General features: G+C 46.0%; 1 protein-coding gene across 1 annotated transcript; it reads left to right on the top strand.

Annotated features, from left to right (window-relative positions):
* The first annotated feature begins 834 nt into the window (after positions 1-834).
* LOC123395535 (probable purple acid phosphatase 20) lies at positions 835-4686 on the top strand. Its single transcript, XM_045090546.1, has 3 exons — positions 835-1355; positions 3267-3558; positions 3635-4686. The coding sequence occupies exons 1-3, from the start codon at positions 1182-1184 to the stop codon at positions 4486-4488; spliced, it is 1320 nt and encodes a 439-aa protein (XP_044946481.1). The 5' UTR covers positions 835-1181; the 3' UTR covers positions 4489-4686.
* Positions 4687-22882: the final 18196 nt, after the last annotated feature.

The following is a 22882-nucleotide window of genomic DNA, read 5'->3' as shown; positions in this document are numbered from 1 at the left end:
CTTTTGAAACAAACAATGTCTTAGATGAGCGCGCCTGTAGATGTTCTAAATCTTTACCTAATAATAAAGAGGCTATCGCTTCCGTTGGAAAACCCACCGAGGTGATTTTACAAAAAAGCCCTTACTGTTTATGACATTAAACTTGTAGTATATATTAAATATTTTTTAAAACATTCATATCTTTTAAACCGTAACTCCAAATTTAACATATTATACATGGAATTTGATTAGAAAAATATGTAGAATTAAAATATGATATTATTTTATCTGTTAAACGTTTAATAAAAATACTATCTAGGATGCAATCTTAATAAATAAGTCATTATTCGTATTTCTTTCATACCGGTACTCATCCGGGTTGGGGATAAACACGCCAACAAAATGATTAGAGATGAAACTGAAGGTCACTTGACTGATTCTTTGTACGCATTAAATCTACATGCAAGCCGTGTTAAAATAGAAGACCTGTGAAATTTTGAACTGCATTTTTGTAGGATAAGATCATCTTTATTTGTATCGTAACTATAAATTCTCAAATTATAGACATTTTTTATAAATTAAAAGTGTGTGCCGTGTGGTATTTCTTTCTCTCGTTGCAACGCATGGGTCATTTTGCTAGTAAAGAAAGAAAGAAAGAAAAAGACTGACTTCTAGATTCAATATTCACGTTCATGTAAAGTTGCGTGCCGTCTGGTCACCATGTTGCAGCTATCCGATCACCGCTCCAGCCAGCCAAAAAAGAAAGGGATCTCGGAATAGGCACGTCACGGGGGCACGGGCAACGGCGAACCCAAACCAAATCCCATCTCCCAATACACGTGAACCGCCCACCAGATGTTCGGAAGAACAGAGCCCCGCCTCGCAGTTCGCACCCCACAGCCGCGCTTCCTCACTACTCCAGTCTAGTCCTCCAGGGACACAAGTCACCCAAGATTGACGCAGTACCGGGATCCAGGAGCCAGATTCCCACCTGAAAACACATCCAAAATCAAATCCGGCCCTGTCCATCCACGGCAGCGGCAGCCCGCCATTATTGTGCGCTCTAGAAAACAAGACTATCGCGTCCGTCCGTCGCCTGCGCGCAACCTGCCAGCCTCCTACTATATTATATACCGGCCTGGAGCCCCCATCATCAAGCCATCCATCGCTCCCTCACCTCCATTCAGTCCAAGGTCAGGACGATGGGGAAGAAGAAGAGCACGGCGGCGCTGGCCCTCCTCGTCCTCGCCGCCTCCGCGCTGTCGTCGCTGACCCCGGCGTGCCTCGCCGTCACGTCGCCGTACGTGCGCCCGAGCCCCAGGGCGACGCTCTCATTGGCCCGGGACGCCGACGCCGGCGGCCTGACGCCGCAGCAGGTACCGCGCGTCTGCTCAAGTTAATACTCCACGTAGATGGCGACGTTGCTACTCTGTCGACGGGATTTCCTCCGGCACATTAGATTTCGAAACACGGACCAACCTGCGTGATCGGGGCATTTTGCAATCTGAAATCTTGAAATGTCAGTTGTGCGGCCCCGCGGAGACCATTTCCCTGGGTTTTTCTTTTTCTGTTGGATTGAGTGTTAGTGGAAGAAAAGTGTTCTGTACATGACTACATGAGTGATGAGTCCACCAAAATCCTAACCCCCGCAGCAACATCCTGCGCTGCTTTGGGGTTCCTTGTGATCTTTAGATTACTGTATGAAAAAAGTGCAAGCCATGTCGGCATGTGGTTTGGCCTAGGTCTAGGCGCCATAGCATGTTATACTGTAGTTGGTAAGTAGAGCACTAGTCTACGGAGGTGAGGATCTTTAGGCCTTCCCTGATGCTTGTATGTTGACACGGTATCATAGGCATATTGCTGATGTGGCACCATATTAATTGAAGAAAGAGAGTGGTGCCGTATCTTATTTAGTATACGGCTCTTGCACGAGATCATAGGCAAAAAATATGATTAGACCAATCAAATACATGCATGAGGCCAAATTCATTAAATACTAGCCCACTAAGATACAACACTTAAGAAACCATGCATTAGGATGGTTGTATCTTATAATGCAACGATACCTAGGATACCACGCTAAGAGACGATGCATTACGGAAGGCCTTAGAACCTACTCCATTATAGTGCTGCAATTAATGATTGCAATCTTGAGCCACTGCTCAGTGCCCATGCCTTGCCTTTTCCTTTCGGAAGGCAACCAAACCAAAACTGGATGCGAGTGTTCCATTCATCTGCCAAACTTTGGCCGGCCTGTGTGAAACTATACCGCATCAGAGTTGGTATGGACAGCTCACGCTAGAAACCATAAACCACCGCCTCCGAATGTTCACACTTGCATTAACTGCTGTATTGATAGGGATTGGCTCCATCTTTTCATCCGATGCAAATTACTCGTAGTAGGAAACTTTTCAGTCAGGAGTAATCGCATTCTCCGTAACTGTTTAGTTTCCCTGAAAGTTGTAACTGTTTAGTTTCCAGAAACAAACATGATCCCTTTTTACAGACATTATGCAGTTTCTGAACGTGTTGCAGAAATGACGTTCCTCCTGCCTCTTTCAGTCCTAAACTGCAAGGGGAATTCTGAATAAAACCCAAATGTGGCATTCAGTAATAAATTTTTTTTTAAACGAGGCAAAAGATTTGCCAATTTCATTAATTAAGGAGAAGGTTTAGACAATAGCCGGCAAGCGGCGAAAAAGAAAAGAACTACTCCCGCGATATTAGGCGACTCAAGTGCTTGGCTCCCGCCAAAGCCCAGAGATGGGCCTCAGCTTTAATCCTGTTGATGACGATGGAGGTTGTTGCCGCCGTGTTCTTGAAAATTCTAGCGTTACGCTCCTTTCATATTTCCCATGAGACAAGCATCATAACCGATGCGATGGCCTTCCGGTTTGGACCTCCAGCAGTCGTCGCCTTCTGCCAGCAGGCACTGACTGATTCTTTATGCCTCCATATCATTGGTGAACGGTCTTGGATGCCCAGCTAGGCAGTGATCGCGTTCCAGACCCGTTCAGAGAAACGGCATTGGAATAGTAGATGAACGGCGGATTCATGCACTTGCTTGCAAAGCGGGCAGAGCCCGCAGTTTGGCCACCCCCGTCGTATCAGGCGGTCAGCCGTCTAAACACGGTTCTGAACAATTAACCAGGAAAAGAATTTGCACTTTGGGAACGCCCAGTTCTTCCAAATTAGTAATCCTTTTCTGTTAGTACAGTTTGTCCTACTAGTTACTTTGGGTGGCAAAGAGATTTGAATCAGTCAATATGTGGTACTACAACTTTCAGGTGCATGTGTCGGCTGTAGGCCCTGACAAGATGAGGGTTACATGGATTACCGACGACGACGCACCGGCGACGGTGGAGTACGGCACGGCTTCAGGCCAGTACCCCTTCTCGGCCACCGGAACCACCACCAGTTACTCCTACCTCATGTACCACTCGGGGAACATCCACGACGCCGTCGTCGGCCCACTGAAACCCAGCACCACCTACTACTACCGCTACAGTTCCGACCCGTCGCGGGAGTTCTCCTTCCGAACGCCCCCGTCAGGCCTCCCCTTCACCTTCGCCATCGCCGGTAATGCTAATGCTGCATGCATTTTTTTGGTTACAGTTTTCAGTGTCTCATGCTACCATGGAATGGGGACGTGCAGGCGACCTGGGCCAGACGGAGTGGACCAACTCCACGCTGCAGCACATCGCGGCCGCCGACTATGACATGCTGCTCCTCCCCGGCGACCTGTCGTACGCCGACTTGGACCAGACGCGCTGGGACTCGTACGGCCGCCTCGTGGAGCCCCTGGCGAGCGCGCGGCCCTGGATGGTGACCGAGGGCAACCACGAGGTGGAGAAGATCCCCCTCCTCGAGCGCCACCCCTTCAAGTCGTACAACGCGCGGTGGCGCATGCCGTACGACGCCGGCGCCTCGCCGTCGGGGTCCAACCTCTACTACTCCTTGGACGTGGCCGGCGGCGCCGTGCACGTCATCATGCTGGGCTCGTACACGGACTACGACGCCGGCACGGCGCAGCACAGGTGGCTGCAGGGCGACCTCGCCGGGGTCGACCGCGGGAAGACGCCGTTCGTGGTGGCGCTGGTGCACGCGCCGTGGTACAACAGCAACAAGGCGCACCAGGGGGAGGGCGACGGCATGCGGGACGCCATGGAGGCGCTGCTCTACGGCGCCCGCGTGGACGCGGTGTTCGCCGGGCACGTGCACGCGTACGAGAGGTTCGCGCGCGTGTACGGCGACAAGGAGGACCAGTGCGGGCCGGTGTACGTGACCATCGGAGACGGCGGGAACCGGGAAGGGCTGGCGGAGAAGTACATCGAACCGCAGCCCAAGACGTCGGTGTTTCGGGAGGCCAGCTTCGGGCACGGCAGGCTGCAGGTGGTGAACGTCACGCACGCCCTGTGGACGTGGCACCGGAACGACGACGACGAGCCCGTGGTGGCTGACCAGACTTGGATCACCAGTCTCGCGTCCAACCCTGCTTGTAAAAAATGATCATCAAACCGCACCTGATGCCACAGCAGACTCAATCGTACTCCATGACCAAAAAATAGTGTCTTCTTTTTATCATAATATATACACGGTACGATTTAGAGGCAAAGATCGTTCCTCGTTACTGTATACGTAATACATAAACATTATTCTCGTCCCAGTTGTAGCACTTCAACTTTTCAAGGTGTTCGGTTGAACTTATGCTAAAAGTGTTTAAATAGGGTTTGCGATATACCGTTTAAAATCTATGAACACCCTGACAACAGTCTAGGTTGAATTTTTGTCAAAATATTCACGGTTTAAGAGCCGTTTTGAAAACCATGCTTGTTCATACAAAAAACATGAATTATAGTTTCGATCCTATTTCTAAACAACGTGTTGGAATGAGTCAAACGAGATGGCGTTGAATAGCTGCTGCAAATCCTCTCATTTTATACATGATGCCAGAACAGATTGAATCGTACTCCATGACCAAAAAATAGTGTTTTTTATCTTAATATATACTCCTCAGTTTCCAAATATATATACTCCTCTGTTTCGGTCATTTTAGATATTTTACTAAAAGATCATATGCATACCTATATAGATATATTTTAAAATATGAACTTGTTTTATTTGATACGTAATCCCATAGTGAAATCGTAGTAAAGTTCAACTTAGATTATAAGAAGTAATATCAATATTTATAATATGAAATCAATATTATTAGATGCATCATTGAATTAACTTTCTTATTGCATATCTCTAGTATTGGAGATGCTGAAAATTTTGTATATAAATTTGATCACACTTTATGAAGTTTAATTTAAGATAAATCTTGTATGCAAAGTAAAACCGAAATGAGTGCTACCTCGTTACTTGATCAATATCAAGATTTGATATAGCTAACCGAGGACCTCTTTTTCTTTTAATAAATTGTTGGATTGTAGATGGGTTTAGACCCTTATAATAAAAAAAAATATTAATCTTTTCTAAGACCCATGTATGTGTATGGCATGGTGAGAAGGTTGAGACCCTTCATTAAGGGAGCTCTTCCTCTCACTATTTGGGGCATGAGAAGAAAGGTGCATCACAAGGGATTCTTCTTAGCCACCCGGATTGCTATGATATTTTAGGCTATATTTGTTGGGGAACATCGCAAGGGAAACAAAAAATTTCCTACGCGCACGAAGACCTATCATGGTGATGTCCATCTACGAGAGGGGATGAGTGATCTACGTACCCTTGTAGATCGTACAGCAGAAGCGATTAGAGATCGCGGTTGATGTAGTGGAACGTCCTCACGTCCCTCGATCCGCCCCGCGAACAATCCCGCGATCAGTCCCACGATCTAGTACCGAACGGACGGCACCTCCGCGTTCAGCACACGTACAGCTCGACGATGATCTCGGCCTTCTTGATCCAGCAAGAGAGACGGAGAGGTAGAAGAGTTCTCCGGCAGCGTGACGACGCTCCGGAGGTTGGTGATGATCTTGTCTCAGCAGGGCTCCGCCCGAGCTCCGCAGAAACACGATCTAGAGGAAAAACTATGGAGGTATGTGGTCGGGCAGCCGTGAGAAAGTCGTCTCAAATCTGCCCTAAAAGCCCCATATATATAGGAGGAGGGAGGGGGACCTTGCCTTGGGGTCCAAGGGATCCCCAAGGGGTCGGCCGAGCCAGGGGGGAGGACTCTCCCCCCCAAACCGAGTCCTACTTGGTTTGGTGGGAGGGAGTCCTTCCCCTTTCCCACTTCTTCCTTTTTTTTTTCTTTCCTTTGATTTTTTCTCTCTTGGCGCATAGGGGATTGGTGGGCTGTCCCACCAGCCCACTAAGGGCTGGTGTGACCCCCCAAATGCCTATGGGCTTCCCCGGAGTGGGTTGCCCCCCTCCGGTGAACTCCCGGAACCCATTCGTCATTCCCGGTACATTCCCGGTAACTCCGAAAACCTTCCGGTAATCAAATGAGGTCATCCTATATATCAATCTTTGTTTCCGGACCATTCCGGAAACCCTCGTGACGTCCGTGATCTCATCCGGGACTCCGAACAACATTCGGTAACCAACCATATAACTCAAATACGCATAAAACAACGTCGAACCTTAAGTGTGCAGACCCTGCGGGTTCGAGAACTATGTAGACATGACCCGAGAGACTCCTCGGTCAATATCCAATAGCGGGACCTGGATGCCCATATTGGATCCTACATATTCTACGAAGATCTTTATCGTTTGAACCTCAGTGCCAAGGATTCGTATAATCCCGTATGTCATTCCCTTTGTCCTTCGGTATGTTACTTGCCCGAGATTCGATCGTCAGTATCCGCATACCTATTTCAATCTCGTTTACCGGCAAGTCTCTTTACTCGTTTCGTAATACAAGATCCCGCAACTTACACTAAGTTGCATTGCTTGCAAGGCTTGTGTGTGATGTTGTATTACCGAGTGGGCCCCGAGATACCTCTCCGTCACACGGAGTGACAAATCCCAGTCTTGATCCATACTAACTCAACTAACACCTTCGGAGATACCTGTAGAGCATCTTTATAGTCACCCAGTTACGTTGCGACGTTTGATACACACAAAGCATTCCTCCGGTGTCAGTGAGTTATATGATCTCATGGTTATAGGAATAAATACTTGACACGCAGAAAACAGTAGCAACAAAATGACACGATCAACATGCTACGTCTATTAGTTTGGGTCTAGTCCATCACGTGATTCTCCCAATGACGTGATCCAGTTATCAAGCAACAACACCTTGTTCATAATCAGAAGACACTGACTATCATCGATCAACTGGCTAGCCAACTAGAGGCATGCTAGGGACGGTGTTTTGTCTATGTATCCACACATGTAAATGAGTCTTCATTCAATACAATTATAGCATGGATAATAAACTATTATCTTGATACAGGAATTATAATAATAACTATACATTTATTATTGCCTCTAGGGCATAATTCCAACAGTCTCCCACTTGCACTAGAGTCAATAATCTAGCCCTCACATCACCATGTGAATTACATTGTAATAAATCTAACACCCATACAGTTCTGGTGTCGATCATGTTTTGGTCGTGGAAGAGGTTTAGTCAGCGGGTCTGCTACATTCAGATCCGTGTGCACTTTGCATATATTTACGTCCTCCTCCTCGACGTAGTCGCGGATGAGGTTGAAGCGTCGTTTGATGTGTCTGGTCTTCTTGTGAAACCTTGGTTCCTTTGCTAAGGCAATGGCACCAGTGTTGTCACAGAACAAGGTTATTGGATCCAGTGCACTTGGCACCACTCCAAGATCCGTCATGAACTGCTTCATCCAGACACCCTCCTTAGCCGCCTCCGAGGCAGCCATGTACTCCGCTTCACATGTAGAATCTGCTACGACGCTTTGCTTGGAACTGCACCAGCTTACTGCACCCCCATCAAGAATAAATAAGTATCCGGTTTGCGACTTAGAGTCGTCCGGATCGGTGTCAAAGCTTGCATCGACGTAACCTTTTACGGCGAGCTCTTCGTCACCTCCATACACGAGAAACATCTCCTTAGTCCTTTTCAGGTACTTCAGGATATTCTTGACCGCCGTCCAGTGATCCACTCCTGGATTACTCTGGAACCTACCTGCCATACTTATGGCCAGGCTAACGTCCGGTCTAGTGCACAACATTGCATACATGATAGAGCCTATGGCTGAAGCATAGGGGACGGAGCGCATATGCTCTCTATCTTCATCAGTTGCTGGGCACTGAGTCTTACTCAATCTCGTACCTTGTAACACTGGCAAGAACCCTTTTTTGGACTGTTCCATTTTGAACCTCTTCAAAACTTTATCAAGGTATGTGCTTTGTGAAAGTCCTATCAGGCGTTTTGATCTATCCCTATAGATCTTAATGCCTAGAATGTAAGCAGCTTCTCCTAGGTCCTTCATAGAGAAACTTTTATTCAAGTAACCTTTTATGCTCTCCAAAAGCTCTACGTTGTTTCCAATCAGTAATATGTCATCCACATATAATATTAGAAACGCCACAGAGCTCCCACTCACTTTCTTGTAAATACAAGATTCTCCAACCACTTGTATAAACCCAAATGCTTTGCTTTGATCACCTCATCAAAGCGTTTGTTCCAACTCCGAGATGCTTGCACCAGTCCATAAATGGATCGCTGGAGCTTGCACACTTTGTCAGCATTTTTAGGATCGACAAAACCTTCGGGTTGCATCATATACAACTCTTCCATAAGGAAACCGTTAAGGAACGCCGTTTTGACATCCATCTGCCAAATTTCATAATCGAAAAATGCAGCTATTGCTAACATGATTCTGACGTACTTAAGCATCGCTACGGGAGAGAAAGTCTCATCGTAGTCAATTCCTGGAACTTGTGAAAAACCCTTTGCCACAAGTCGAGCTTTATAAACGGTCACATTACCGTCAGCGTCCGTCTTCTTCTTAAAGATCCATTTGTTCTGAATAGCCTTGCGGCCCTCAGGCAGTATCTCCAAAGTCCACACTTTGTTCTCATACATGGATCCTATCTCGGATTTCATGGCTTCCAGCCATTTGTTGGAATCTGGGCCCACCATTGCTTCTTCATAATTTGCAGGTTCATTGTTGTCTAACAACATGATTGATAAGACGGGATTACCGTACCACTCTGGAGCAGCGCGTGATCTCGTCGACCTGCGTGGTTCAACAGAAACTTGAACTGGAGTTTCATGATCATCATCATTAACTTCCTCCTCAACCGGCGTCGCAATGACAGAGGTTTCCTCTTGCCCTGCGCCACCATCCAGAGGGATGATAGGTTCGACAACCTCGTCAAGTTCTATCTTCCTCCCACTCAATTCTCTCGAGAGAAACTCCTTCTCGAGAAAAGTTCCGTTCTTAGCAACAAACACTTTGCCCTCGGATTTGAGATAGAAGGTGTACCCAACTGTCTCTTTTGGGTAACCTATGAAGACGCATTTTTCCGCTTTGGGTTCCAGCTTTTCAGGCTGAAGCTTTTTGACATAAGCATCACATCCCCAAACTTTAAGAAACGACAACTTTGGCCTTTTGCCACACCACAGTTCGTATGGTGTCGTCTCAACGGATTTCGATGGTGCCCTATTTAAAGTGAATGCAGCTGTTTCCAATGCATAACCCCAAAACGATAACGGCAAATCAGTAAGAGACATCATAGATCGCACCATTTCTAATAAAGTACGATTACGACGTTCGGACACACCATTACGCTGCGGTGTTCCAGGCGGTGTTAACTGCGAAACAATTCCACATTGTCTTAAGTGAGTACCAAACTCGAAACTCAGATACTCACCCCCACGATCAGACCGTAGGAACTTGATCTTCTTGTTACGATGATTTTCCACTTCACTCTGAAATTGCTTGAACTTTTCAAATGTTTCAGACTTGTGCTTCATCAAGTAGACATAACCATATCTACTTAGATCATCAGTGAAGGTGAGAAAATAACGATATCCGCCGCGTGCCTCCACGCTCATTGGACCACACACATCGGTATGTATGATTTCCAACAAGTCACTTGCACGCTCCATTGTTCCGGAGAACTGAGTCTTAGTCATCTTGCCCATGAGGCATGGTTCGCACGTGTCAAGTGAATCAAAGTCAAGTGACTCCAAAAGTCCATCAGCATGGAGTTTCTTCATGCGCTTTACACCAATATGACCCAAGCGGCAGTGCCACAAAAATATGGTGCTATTATTGTTTACTCTAACTCTTTTGGTCTCAATGTTATGTATATGCGTATCTCTATCAAGATTCAATATGAACAATCCTCTCACATTCGGTGCATGGCCATAAAAGATGTTACTCATAGAAATAGAACAACCATTATTCTCAGACTTAAAAGAGTAACCGTCTCGCAATAAACAAGATCCAGATATAATGTTCATGCTCAACGCAGGCACTAAATAACAATGATTTAAGTTCATCACTAATCCCGATGGTAGTTGAAGTGACACGGTGCCGACGGCGATTGCATCAACCTTGGAACCGTTTCCTACGCGCATCGTCACTTCGTCTTTCGCCAGCCTCCGTCTATTCCGCAGTTCCTGCTTCGAGTTGCAAATGTGAGCAACAGAACCGGTATCGAATACCCAGGCACTACTACGAGAGCTGGTTAAGTACACATCAATAACATGTATATCAAATATACCTGATTTTTCTTTGCCCGCCTTCTTATCTGCCAGATACTTGGGGCAATTGCGCTTCCAGTGACCCATACCCTTGCAATAGAAGCACTCTGTTTCAGGCTTAGGTCCAGCCTTGGGTTTCTTCGGCGGATTGGCAACAGGCTTGCCGCTCTTCTTCGAATTGCCCTTCTTGCCTTTGCCGTTTCTCTTGAAACTAGTGGTCTTGCTCACCATCAACACTTGATGTTCTTTACGGAGTTCAGACTCTGCGACTTTCAGCATCGCAAACAACTCGCCGGGAGACTTGTTCATCCCTTGCATGTTGTAGTTCAACACAAAGCCTTTATAGCTTGGCGGCAGTGATTGGAGGATTCTGTCAGTGATAGCTTCTTGCGGGAGTTCAATCCCTAGTTCAGCTAGACGGTTTGAGTACCCAGACATCTTGAGTACATGTTCACTGACAGACGAGCTTTCCTCCATCTTGCAAGCATAGAATTTATCGGAGGTCTCATACCTCTCGATCCGGGCGTTCTTCTGAAAGATAAACTTCAACTCCTGGAACATCTCAAATGCTCCATGACGCTCAAAGCGACGTTGAAGTCCCGGCTCTAAGCCATACAAGACTGCACATTGAACTATCGAGTAGTCCTCCTTACGTGCTAGCCAAGCGTTCTTAACATCCTGATCAGCCGTAGCGGGTGGTTCATCTCCTAGCGCAGCATTAAGGACATAATCCTTCTTTCCAGCTTGTAAGATTAGCTTAAGATTACGAGCCCAGTCTACAAAGTTGCTTCCATCATCTTTCAACTTAGCTTTCTCTAGGAACGTATTAAAATTGAGGATGACACTTGCGTGAGCCATGATCTACAACACAAATATATTCAAAGTGGACTTAGACTATGTTCAAGATAATTAGAGTTCAACTTAATCAAATTATATGCTAAACTCCCACTCAAAAAGTACATCTCTCTAGTCATTTGAGTGGTTCATGATCCACTTACACTATCTCAAGTCCGATCATCACGTGAGTCGAGAGTAGTTTCAGTGGTAAGCATCCCTATGCTAATCATATCAACTATATGATTCATGATCGACCTTTCGGTCTCATGTGTTCCGAGGCCATGTCTGCACATGCTAGGCTCGTCAAGCTTAACCCGAGTGTTCCGCGTGCGCAACTATTTTGCACCCGTTGTATGTGAACGTTGAGTCTATCACACCCGATCATCACGTGGTGTCTCGAAACGACGAACTGTAGCAACGGTGCACAGTCGGGGAGAACACAATTTCGTCTTGAAATTTTAGTGAGAGATCACCTCATAATGCTACCGTCGTTCTAAGCAAAATAAGGTGCATAAAAGGATTAACATCACATGCAATTCATAAGTGACATGATATGGCCATTATCACGTGCTTCTTGATCTCCATCACCAAAGCACCGGCACGATCTTCTTGTCACCGGCGCCACACCATGATCTCCATCATCATGATCTCCATCAACGTGTCGCCATCGGGGTTGTCGTGCTACTTATGCTATCACTACTAAAGCTACATCCTAGCAAAATAGTAAACGCATCTGCAAGCACATATGTTAGTATAAAGACAACCCTATGGCTCCTGCCGGTTGCCGTACCATCGACGTGCAAGTCGATATTTCTATTACAACATGATCATCTCATACATCCAATATATCACATCACATCATTGGCCATATCACATCACAATCATACCCTGCAAAAACAAGTTAGACGTCCTCTAATTTTGTTGTTGCATGTTTTACGTGGTGACCAAGGGTATCTAGTAGGATCGCATCTTACTTACGCAAACACCACAACGGAGATATATGAGTTGCTATTTAACCTCATCCAAGGACCTCCTCGGTCAAATCCGATTCAACTAAAGTTGGAGAAACCGTCACTTGCCAGTCATCTTTGAGCAAAGGGGGTCACTCGTAACGATGAAACCAGTCCCTCGTAAGCGTACGAGTAATGTCGGTCCAAGCCGCTTCGATCCAACAATGCCGCGGAATCAAGAAAAGACTAAGGAGGGCAGCAAAACGCACATCACCGCCCACAAAACCTTTTGTGTTCTACTCGAGAAGACATCTACGCATGAACCTAGCTCATGATGCCACTGTTGGGGAACATCGCAAGGGAAACAAAAATTTTCCTACGCGCACGAAGACCTATCATGGTGATGTCCATCTACGAGAGGGGATGAGTGATCTACGTACCCTTGTAGATCGTACAGCAGAAGCGATTAGAGATCGCGGTTGATGTAGTGGAACGTCCTCACGTCCCTCGATCCGCCCCGCGAACAATCCCGCGATCAGTCCCACGATCTAGTACCGAACGGACGGCACCTCCGCGTTCAGCACACGTACAGCTCGACGATGATCTCGGCCTTCTTGATCCAGCAAGAGAGACGGAGAGGTAGAAGAGTTCTCCGGCAGCGTGACGGCGCTCCGGAGGTTGGTGATGATCTTGTCTCAGCAGGGCTCCGCCCGAGCTCCGCAGAAACACGATCTAGAGGAAAAACTATGGAGGTATGTGGTCGGGCAGCCGTGAGAAAGTCGTCTCAAATCTGCCCTAAAAGCCCCATATATATAGGAGGAGGGAGGGGGACCTTGCCTTGGGGTCCAAGGGATCCCTAAGGGGTCGGCCGAGCCAGGGGGGAGGACTCTCCCCCCCCAAACCGAGTCCTACTTGGTTTGGTGGGAGGGAGTCCTTCCCCTTTCCCACTTCTTCCTTTTTTTTCTTTCCTTTGATTTTTTCTCTCTTGGCGCATAGGGGACTGGTGGGCTGTCCCACCAGCCCACTAAGGGCTGGTGTGACCCCCCAAATGCCTATGGGCTTCCCCGGAGTGGGTTGCCCCCCTCCGGTGAACTCCCGGAACCCATTCGTCATTCCCGATACATTCCCGGTAACTCCGAAAACCTTCCGGTAATCAAATGAGGTCATCCTATATATCAATCTTTGTTTCCGGACCATTCCGGAAACCCTCGTGACGTCCGTGATCTCATCCGGGACTCCGAACAACATTCGGTAACCAACCATATAACTCAAATACGCATAAAACAACGTCGAACCTTAAGTGTGCAGACCCTGCGGGTTCGAGAACTATGTAGACATGACCCGAGAGACTCCTCGGTCAATATCCAATAGCGGGACCTGGATGCCCATATTGGATCCTACATATTCTACGAAGATCTTTATCGTTTGAACCTCAGTGCCAAGGATTCGTATAATCCCGTATGTCATTCCCTTTGTCCTTCGGTATGTTACTTGCCCGAGATTCGATCGTCAGTATCCGCATACCTATTTCAATCTCGTTTACCGGCAAGTCTCTTTACTCGTTTCGTAATACAAGATCCCGCAACTTACACTAAGTTGCATTGCTTGCAAGGCTTGTGTGTGATGTTGTATTACCGAGTGGGCCCCGAGATACCTCTCCGTCACACGGAGTGACAAATCCCAGTCTTGATCCATACTAACTCAACTAACACCTTCGGAGATACCTGTAGAGCATCTTTATAGTCACCCAGTTACGTTGCGACGTTTGATACACACAAAGCATTCCTCCGGTGTCAGTGAGTTATATGATCTCATGGTTATAGGAATAAATACTTGACACGCAGAAAACAGTAGCAACAAAATGACACGATCAACATGCTACGTCTATTAGTTTGGGTCTAGTCCATCACGTGATTCTCCCAATGACGTGATCCAGTTATCAAGCAACAACACCTTGTTCATAATCAGAAGACACTGACTATCATCGATCAACTGGCTAGCCAACTAGAGGCATGCTAGGGACGGTGTTTTGTCTATGTATCCACACATGTAAATGAGTCTTCATTCAATACAATTATAGCATGGATAATAAACTATTATCTTGATACAGGAATTATAATAATAACTATACATTTATTATTGCCTCTAGGGCATAATTCCAACAATATTTACTAGTCGGAAATGGTTAGTTAATCTTAAATTAATTATGCTGATGGATGCTTCATTGTCCAAGACGTTGGACTCGGTTGCATGTGTATGCGGTGCCAACTCTGTCAGACCGATCCTGTGCCGACTCTATCGGGCTTGCTCGGTGCCGAGTCGGTTGGACCGACAGCGTGCCGATTCGGGTGTGAGCCTACCCGGCTATGTGCCGACTCGAGTGTAAGCCTACACGGCTGTACACCGACTATGTCATGAGGCTGGGCCCACAACTCATACCCGGGTGCTTATATATAAGAGGTGTTGTCCAGCCAGAGGGCTAACCAACCCATTCCTGCTCGCGTAGCCCTAGCCATCATCCATGGTTTCATGCTTTGTATTGCCTTCAATGATACCATCTCGTTGATCGTGTGCATGGCCAAACAGGAGAGCAGGTCTCTGGACCCCCCTTGAGATCCCTCATCGAGAGAAGAGTGATAAGGTTTTTGGGGAGCGTCTCAACGCGACTGCTTTTTGTTTGTTCGTGTCGTCATCCTCGGATTAGACTACTGCCACGACACCCACGACATGGTTGAACACGGCGCCATCAAGAAGTAGGTTGTAGACGAAGTTGCAACCGCTGAAGTCGTCGATGCTTCGGCATTGCCTACTTGAGGGTACGATCCGATTGTCCCCTATTTACTTGTTCATGTGCTAGCCGGATGTTATGTGTTCATAGATCTTTCGACTCTTTGTTCTTCGTAGCCTCCCCCATTTAGTTTTCGGTATGAGCTTCAAACCGGTTTTATCATGCTCATGTCTGGCTCTGGATTAAATCAGTCGCTAAAGCGCTAATATTTCCAAGGACCCAAAAACCTTATTTTAGGCACTTTTCCATTGAAGGATTTGATGCAACATTGAAAATGGTTCCTTTTACAGGGATGCATTTCAAGTATTCGCAAACCAAGACCATTTTGTGGCTCACAACAATGAACATGTTCTGGTTGGCTTGTGTGACTCCTGTGGGAACGATTGCTCCGGATAGGGAGAAGGCGTTTCAAGAGGCAACCGCCGTCTTTGTGGGAGTCATTCTAAATGTGATAAAAGACAAGTTGATTGATGCATAATATGCGGTTTGCCAAAAACTCGTGGGATGCGCTCGAGGCTAAGTTTTGCGCAACCGACGCTAGAAGTGAACTATATGCTTTGGAGTAGTTTCATGGTTACAAGATGGTTGATAACCATCCTATATTTGACCAGGCTCATGAGATACAATGCATCGCTAAAGAGTTGAAAATCCTAAAGTGTGAGTTACCAGACAAGTTTTTCGTGGGTTGCTTTATTGGAAAATTCCCTCCTCATTGAGGGAACTTTAGTAATTCTCTCTAGCATTTAAGACGTGAATTCTCTGTTGAGAATGTCACCAGTCATCTAAGTGTCGAGCAGAGTTCAAGAGAAGAGGACTCGCACGTGAAAAGGGTAGGGGGTCTTCAAGCGCCAATGTGGTGCAAAAGAATTTCCACAAGTTCAAGGGAAAGGACAATGCCCATAATTATACTTTCTAGAAGACGGGTAAAAAGAAAGACAAGAAGAAAGGTTGCTTCACATGTGGTGAAGAAAATCACTCGGCACATAGGTGTCTAAATAAGCTTAGTAAGCCGGACAAGACTCCAAGTTTGTCAACATGACCATAAGAAATAAGGATGATGCGACAATTGGGTATAGTAATTCATTTAGTGTACTATTAGTTTGTCAGCCCATTGATTGATGGATTGGCACTTGATCCAACATTCATATATGTGTTAATATGTCTTTATTCTCTTCTTACCAGGTCGTCAGGTCCTAATCGGTGTTGGGATTACCCTAGCTAGCTAGCTCTCTCTCTCAGCTCACGGACACAGGTGGAAGACGTACACAAGAATTGTTGGCGACGAACGTCCGACTGCGCGTACAGGCAGTATCCTTCAGCTCAAACTATGGCAACGAACCATCACTCGGTTTGGCTCACAAATAACAAGATTACACAACCCCTTTTAAAACCTACGGCAACGCAGCAGCCAAGCAGTCCACTTCAGCGATCTATATGCGCACAAACACCTTGGCGATCCGGTCTTCCCTCGATCGTGAGCCATATCCTCATCCGCGAGACCCGGACGCCATCTTGACCACGAGTCATCCCTGCTGCCGGACTCAATCTAACATGCAGCCGAGCCAGAACGAGAAGACTCAAACATGCATGCAGCTAACCTGCAACACTCATGCACATACAAACGCCACGACGACCAGCACACCCAGTGCACGCACACACACTGGTCTTCACTGCTGCGTCGTGTTTTATTTTTTCTAACAATCGGGAATGGCTCACATGCTTCTATTCATGGTATTGGCACACTAGATCTGAGGTTTACATCGGGCAAAGGTCGTGCAACTAAGGCCCTGTTTGGAACCATAATAGATTATAATAATCTGGATTATGAAGATAGATTATATAATCTGGTTTATAAAAATAATCCAGGAGGGTATGTTTGGAGATCAGATTATATAAACTGTAATTCAGGTTTTATATTGTACAATGACATGTATGTCCTGTATAAAAATAAGACGGTGGCGGTGGCAGTAGGTAATTATCTTCAAGTTTACAAGGGTAATAGGTTATTAGTATTCCATAATCTGATTTTAGCTGGGGTAGAGTAGATTATGAGTTTTTAATAATCTGGTCATCTAGTTTTTAAAATCTACAATATAAATTGTCCTGTTTGGAAACATAATAGATTATAAAACCAGATTATATAATCTGGGTGGTTTCAAACAGGGCCTAAGGAACATGCATCATGTGCCCGTTATCTACATGAATCTCGTTAGTGGATCTGTTGTGTGTAAAGAAGGCTTTAAGTTTGTATTTGGGTCCAATAGTATCGTCATATCCAAATAAGGTATTTTTGTTGAAAAAGGGTATGAATGCGGAGGTTTGTTCCGCCTTTTCCTAGAGGATTTCTGTAATAAAGTCGTAAACCATATTCATTCCAGTGTAGACGAATCTAAAGTTTGGCATTCACGTTTTTGACACATTGATTTCGGTTCTATGAATGGGATAGCTAAGTTGGATTTAACCTCAAAGACGAGTCATGATCCAATAAGCAGCACAGATCCAGGCCGTCGGAGTGAGAACTATCCGGGCGCTGACAGGCCCAAGAAGTTGGAAGCATACGCAGCTCCAAGAGCAAGTCGGGTACAGAGCCGCGCGAGCGTGGACACGGGCCAACCAAATCGACACAGGAGGGGGCGCAGGTCCAGGCCTCCACGGGCCGAAGCAAGAGTGCACTCGCGAGGGAAAGAGGGCCACCATGGAGAGCATGTGCGTGACGTGCCACCTCGCGGCACACTGCAAATGCAGCCGCCACCAGGGTATCACTAGGGGACCTCCACAAACGCCGCTAGTCAACACTGTAGCTCATGAGATGGATGACGATTGGGTTGGATGGGAGTGGCCTGAGAGAGCCATCGTGCATAGCCCAAAGGGAGGGCACGAGAGGAGGAAACTTTGAGCCGCGCAGGGGCAAGCGTTCCGAGGAGGGACGGGGTACACTCGCATGCTACCCCAAGCGAGCATGTCGCTCCTATTATTGAGGCGCCAGGGCGGGTCAGTAAGGAGGGATCCCAAAGCTATCCATGAGCCAAGACTAGGGCATGCCGAAGCCCCCCGAACTAGCGGAAGGCCACCGCAACGGTAGGAGGGGAGCTCACACACCTCGCCATGACGGGGAGTAGAATGGAGGGGAAGAGGCAAGGGTTCAAATCCGCCCCGAAGCCGACAACCTAGGGTCCATGCGCAGCGGGGGAAAGCGTCAACTAGGGCTCCCGTATGTCGCCAAAGGAGGGCGTCGCACGAAGGGAGGAGGGAGGGGCTGTTTGTCATGTTACATCTAAAATTATCTACAACTCGACTCTCAAAATTGACCGGACGAATGCACGCGCACTGACCAAACTGGAGAGAGAAGGAAAAAAATTGACCTAACCGAAACCATAAAGCTTTCCTAAATGTCAGGGTTGTCCGGCACTCGTCATATAGCCCTCATATATGATATGGGTATATGGAGTTCCCAAGCGTACCCGGTTAGTGGTCTTACGTGTGTCACATAGGATTCAATCCACCATGGAGCAACTTTTTTTCTTTATTATTTCTTTCATTTATCTTTCTTCTTCTTCACCATCACATGCATGTGACCAGACGTATAGAGGAAAATATGAGGGACATGACTGCCTGGACAAATGAATAAAGAGTCAAAGCGAACACGTCTGACACTCTCCGGGTGCGTCCGATGACGTTTAAGGCGCTAACTTTGTCTAGTGTGACTATAAATGCTCTAAGTGTGTTGGAGATGCCCTAAGTTATGTGTTGTAGTAATACCCACATTCATGACTGATAGCTAGTTTTAGAAAGAGGTAATAGCACCCGAAGTCCTATAACTTGTCCAAAATGTGATGATTTGGTCTAAGACTTGCAAAAGTGTACCTCGCCATCCTTAAACGTGCACGCGTTGTGACGACTTTGTCCTAGACCAATCAGAGATAGCCAGTTGGTTGATCTGGTCGACGCGCGCACTTCTGCACAACCCCCATACCATTTTCTCTAATCAACTAGCACTATAGCCCCACCTGAATTAATATTGTCTCCCTCACATATATCTTTTGTTGCTTCCCATGTTCTGTCCGATCGGGGGCAACATGAGTTGATGGGTGATTGGCTGTTGATGGCATCAGCCAACCCGTGGCATCATCGGAGTTCTTCACAGGCGGTGTGGAGGCGCCTCCCTCCGCTCATCTCGTGTGCTCGTTCGGGATCTTCCCTCCTCATTATTGTGAGCCCCGATGACGAGATGATGTATATACTTCTCGCACCTCGTTGGTTACCCCAAGTGGAAGGTTGAGATGTAGACATCAGCAAGTTTTCTCTTACATGGGAAGTATAAGGTCTATCAAACCAGGAGGACTCCTAGGATCAACAAGTAGGTGTATTCCACCCAGGCGCCAGCAGAAGACGTGGACCTGCACACACACAAATAACTTTGCTCCCAACGAGTACACAGAGATTATCAATCTCTCATGCCTTGTAGTTTGCAAAGGATCAAAACACAAGCGGGAAGGTAGTAGTGATTGCAACGGAAAAGTAAATGAAAGCGGTAAATGATGGAGGTGTAAACAATGATGGTGATATGGACCGGAGTCACATGATGTTCACTAGTTATGTCTCTATTCCAAAAGACGATAAACAACTATGCTTGGGTAAACAAATCACAGTTGGGCAATTGACAAAATTATGAACGCACCGAATGCTAATTATGCTACTTGATAGTTAGAGGTTCAATAGTAATGGGCAGTACGCCAAGACAAGTAGACCGTTTATTCATCAGCATCTACTTACTAATCATCCACCTTGAGATATCTATCCAGAACATCTCGCCGGTATTAAGTTGGGAGCCCCACCCAAAGTGTAAACTCAAAGCAACGGACAACTGCTTTAACGAACTATGGGTAAGGTAAACAATCCTTGCAACCGTGGTCACAAGCACCATTGTTTTCTCCCTGGTGGCAACATCACATCCCCTAGTCTCATGTTTTTGTCACTCAAGATAGACATCGAGGGGCATGAACCCACAATCATGCATAACGCTCCCCCTTGGAGTTGCAATCTACTACTCGGCCAAAGCAATAAATAGCAATGGAGAACATGCATGAATCACTAAGGAACATAATATAAAAGGATAATCAAATATATAACTCATAACAATCTGAACATAATCTCATAATCCATCGGATCCCAACAAACCGAGCATAGCAATAGCAAGAGAATTACATAGATGTCTTGATCATGTAGGGCAGCTCACAAGGACTAACCATTGAAGCACAAGATTGGAGAGAAGACATCACATAGCTACTAGTCATGGACCCATGGTCCAAGGAGGACTACTCACGGCACGTCCGAGAAGCGTCCATGGCGGTAGAGAAGCTCTCGGAGGTCAATCTTCCCTCCGGCAGGGTGCCGGGAAGAGGTCTCCTCACGTTTCCGATCTCGGAAGCGTTACGGCGGCGGAACGATGGAGAAATTCATGATTCTGGAAGTTGTGCAAGGGTTTCCTCTCGGGACTCTAAATATAGGCCAAAGGAGGGCACCGGAGGAGGTGGGCCCCACCCAGGCGAGCTCCTGGCGCGGCCAGGGGGTAGGCCGCGCCGGCAGGTCGCCTGGGCGGCCCCTGGCCCCCCTCTGGCCCATCTTTGGTGATCTCGAAGCTTCCGTTATGCTGATTTTTTATATATTTTTCCTGGAATTTTTCGGGCTTCGAAAAATTGGGTAAAAGCCCCTTGCAAAATAGACATCAGCACACATAAACTGACACTAGGTGCACTGAGTTAGTAGGTTAGTCAAAATATGTGTAAAATGATCTAGAAGTGTAGCAAAACATATAACAATGTCACCCAAAAGATCATGGAGCAAACAGAAATTATAGATACGTTTGGGACATATCAACATCCCCAAGCTTAATTTGTGCTCGTCCTCTAGTAGATAAATGATCACACAATAATTTCTGTGGTGACATGCTAACACACATATAAGAACTTCAAAGTAAAGCAAGTAAGATATGAAATTCAAGGCAAGACAATAACAAGCAAGAGTTTATATCTAGTATGGAGTTTAGAAAGTAAGAACATAAAGGTGCAAGAGCTCTCGCTGTTCGTGATTCGAATGTCTCCAAATGGTGTTTGCGTGCAAGAAGTGGGAGATGGGTTGATATCATAAAATATTTTTTAATTGAGAACTCAATCTACTAAAATTTCACAATTGGTTTCCTTCGGAATCTTATTTTGACTCATCCCCAGACCACTAGTCAGGCACAAGTCAAAATGATCCTCTCCCTTTCGACTTTGAGCACTCATGCAATGGATGAGCGTAAGCAAGATATGTTGGCACTTAGGATGGCAAATAGAATAATGATGGGGAAGGAAGACAAAAAGGTGTGATAGGCTCACATAAATGAGGACAATCATAGGCAAGAGAAAGCCAAATGATAGATATGATGTGAGGAGTAGGGATTGCCATGTAACGGATGCACATATGAGATAAGGTAAGCTCTCCAATGGAACTAGTGAGGGTGCATCCAACTTGTTTGCTCATGAAGACCTAGAGCTCATTTGAGGAGGCTCGTCATTGGAATATGCAAACCAAGTTCTATAGTGTACGGGTCCCCACATAGTTATGCATGAATGATAATCTCTATGTAGTACAAATATAGCAATGGAGTACGAGTGTGGATCTTTCAAAGGAATAGTAGTGTTGCCCCTTCTCTCTTTTTATTTCTTTATTTGTTTTCTTTTTCTCTAGTTTTTATTTTTTTGTGGCCTCTTTGGCTCTTTCTTTTTATCTCTTATTTGTCCTCTTTGGGATCTTTTCCTCACTTAAGGGCAATACTCTATGTTTTACATGAATAAAAGGAAGATCATCACACTTTATAAGAAGTACTCAACATAAACACAAGTGAAAACTATCATGATGTATGCAAATGTATGCCTCTGCGAGTGTAGCAGGATATGCAATGATACTTGTTGGAAATATGCCCTAGAGGCAATGATAAAATAGTTATTATTATATTTAATGTTTCTAGATAATCGTTTATTATCCATGCTATAGTTGTATTGAATGAAAACATAAATGCATGTGTGGATATATAGACAAGACAATGTCCCTAGTAAGCCTTTTGTTGACTAGCCGGTTGATCAAGGATGGTTAAGGTTTTCTGACCATATGCAAGTGTTGTTACTTGATGACTGGATCACATCATTGGGAGATTGATGTGATGGACAAGACCCAAAGTATGAACGTAGCATGTGATCATGTCATTTTGTTGCTATTGTTTTCTGCGTGTCAAGTATTCATTCCTATGACCATGAGATCATGTAACTCACTGATACCAGAGGAATACCTTGTGTGTATCAAACGTCGCAACGTTACTGGGTGACTATAAAGGTGGTCTGCAGGTATCTCCAAAGGTGTCCGTTGAGTTAGCTTGGATCAAGACTGGGATTTGTCACTCCGTGCGACGAAGAGGTATCTGGGGGACCACTCGGTAATACAACAGCACATATAAGCCTTGCAGGCAATGTGTCTAAAGTGTTAGTCACGGGATCTTGTATTATGGAACGAGTAAAGAGACTTGCTGGTAACGAGATTGAAATAGGTATAGGGATACCGACGATCAAATCTCAGGCAAGTAACATACCGAAGGACAAAGGGAATGGTATACGGGATTATATGAATCCTTGGCACAGAGGTTCAACTGATAAGATCTTC

This window comes from Hordeum vulgare, chromosome 5H (assembly GCF_904849725.1).
Source record: "Hordeum vulgare subsp. vulgare chromosome 5H, MorexV3_pseudomolecules_assembly, whole genome shotgun sequence".
NCBI lineage: Eukaryota > Viridiplantae > Streptophyta > Magnoliopsida > Poales > Poaceae > Hordeum > Hordeum vulgare.
Note: the sequence above shows the minus strand (reverse complement) of the source record. Positions and strands in the feature narration are given on the sequence as shown.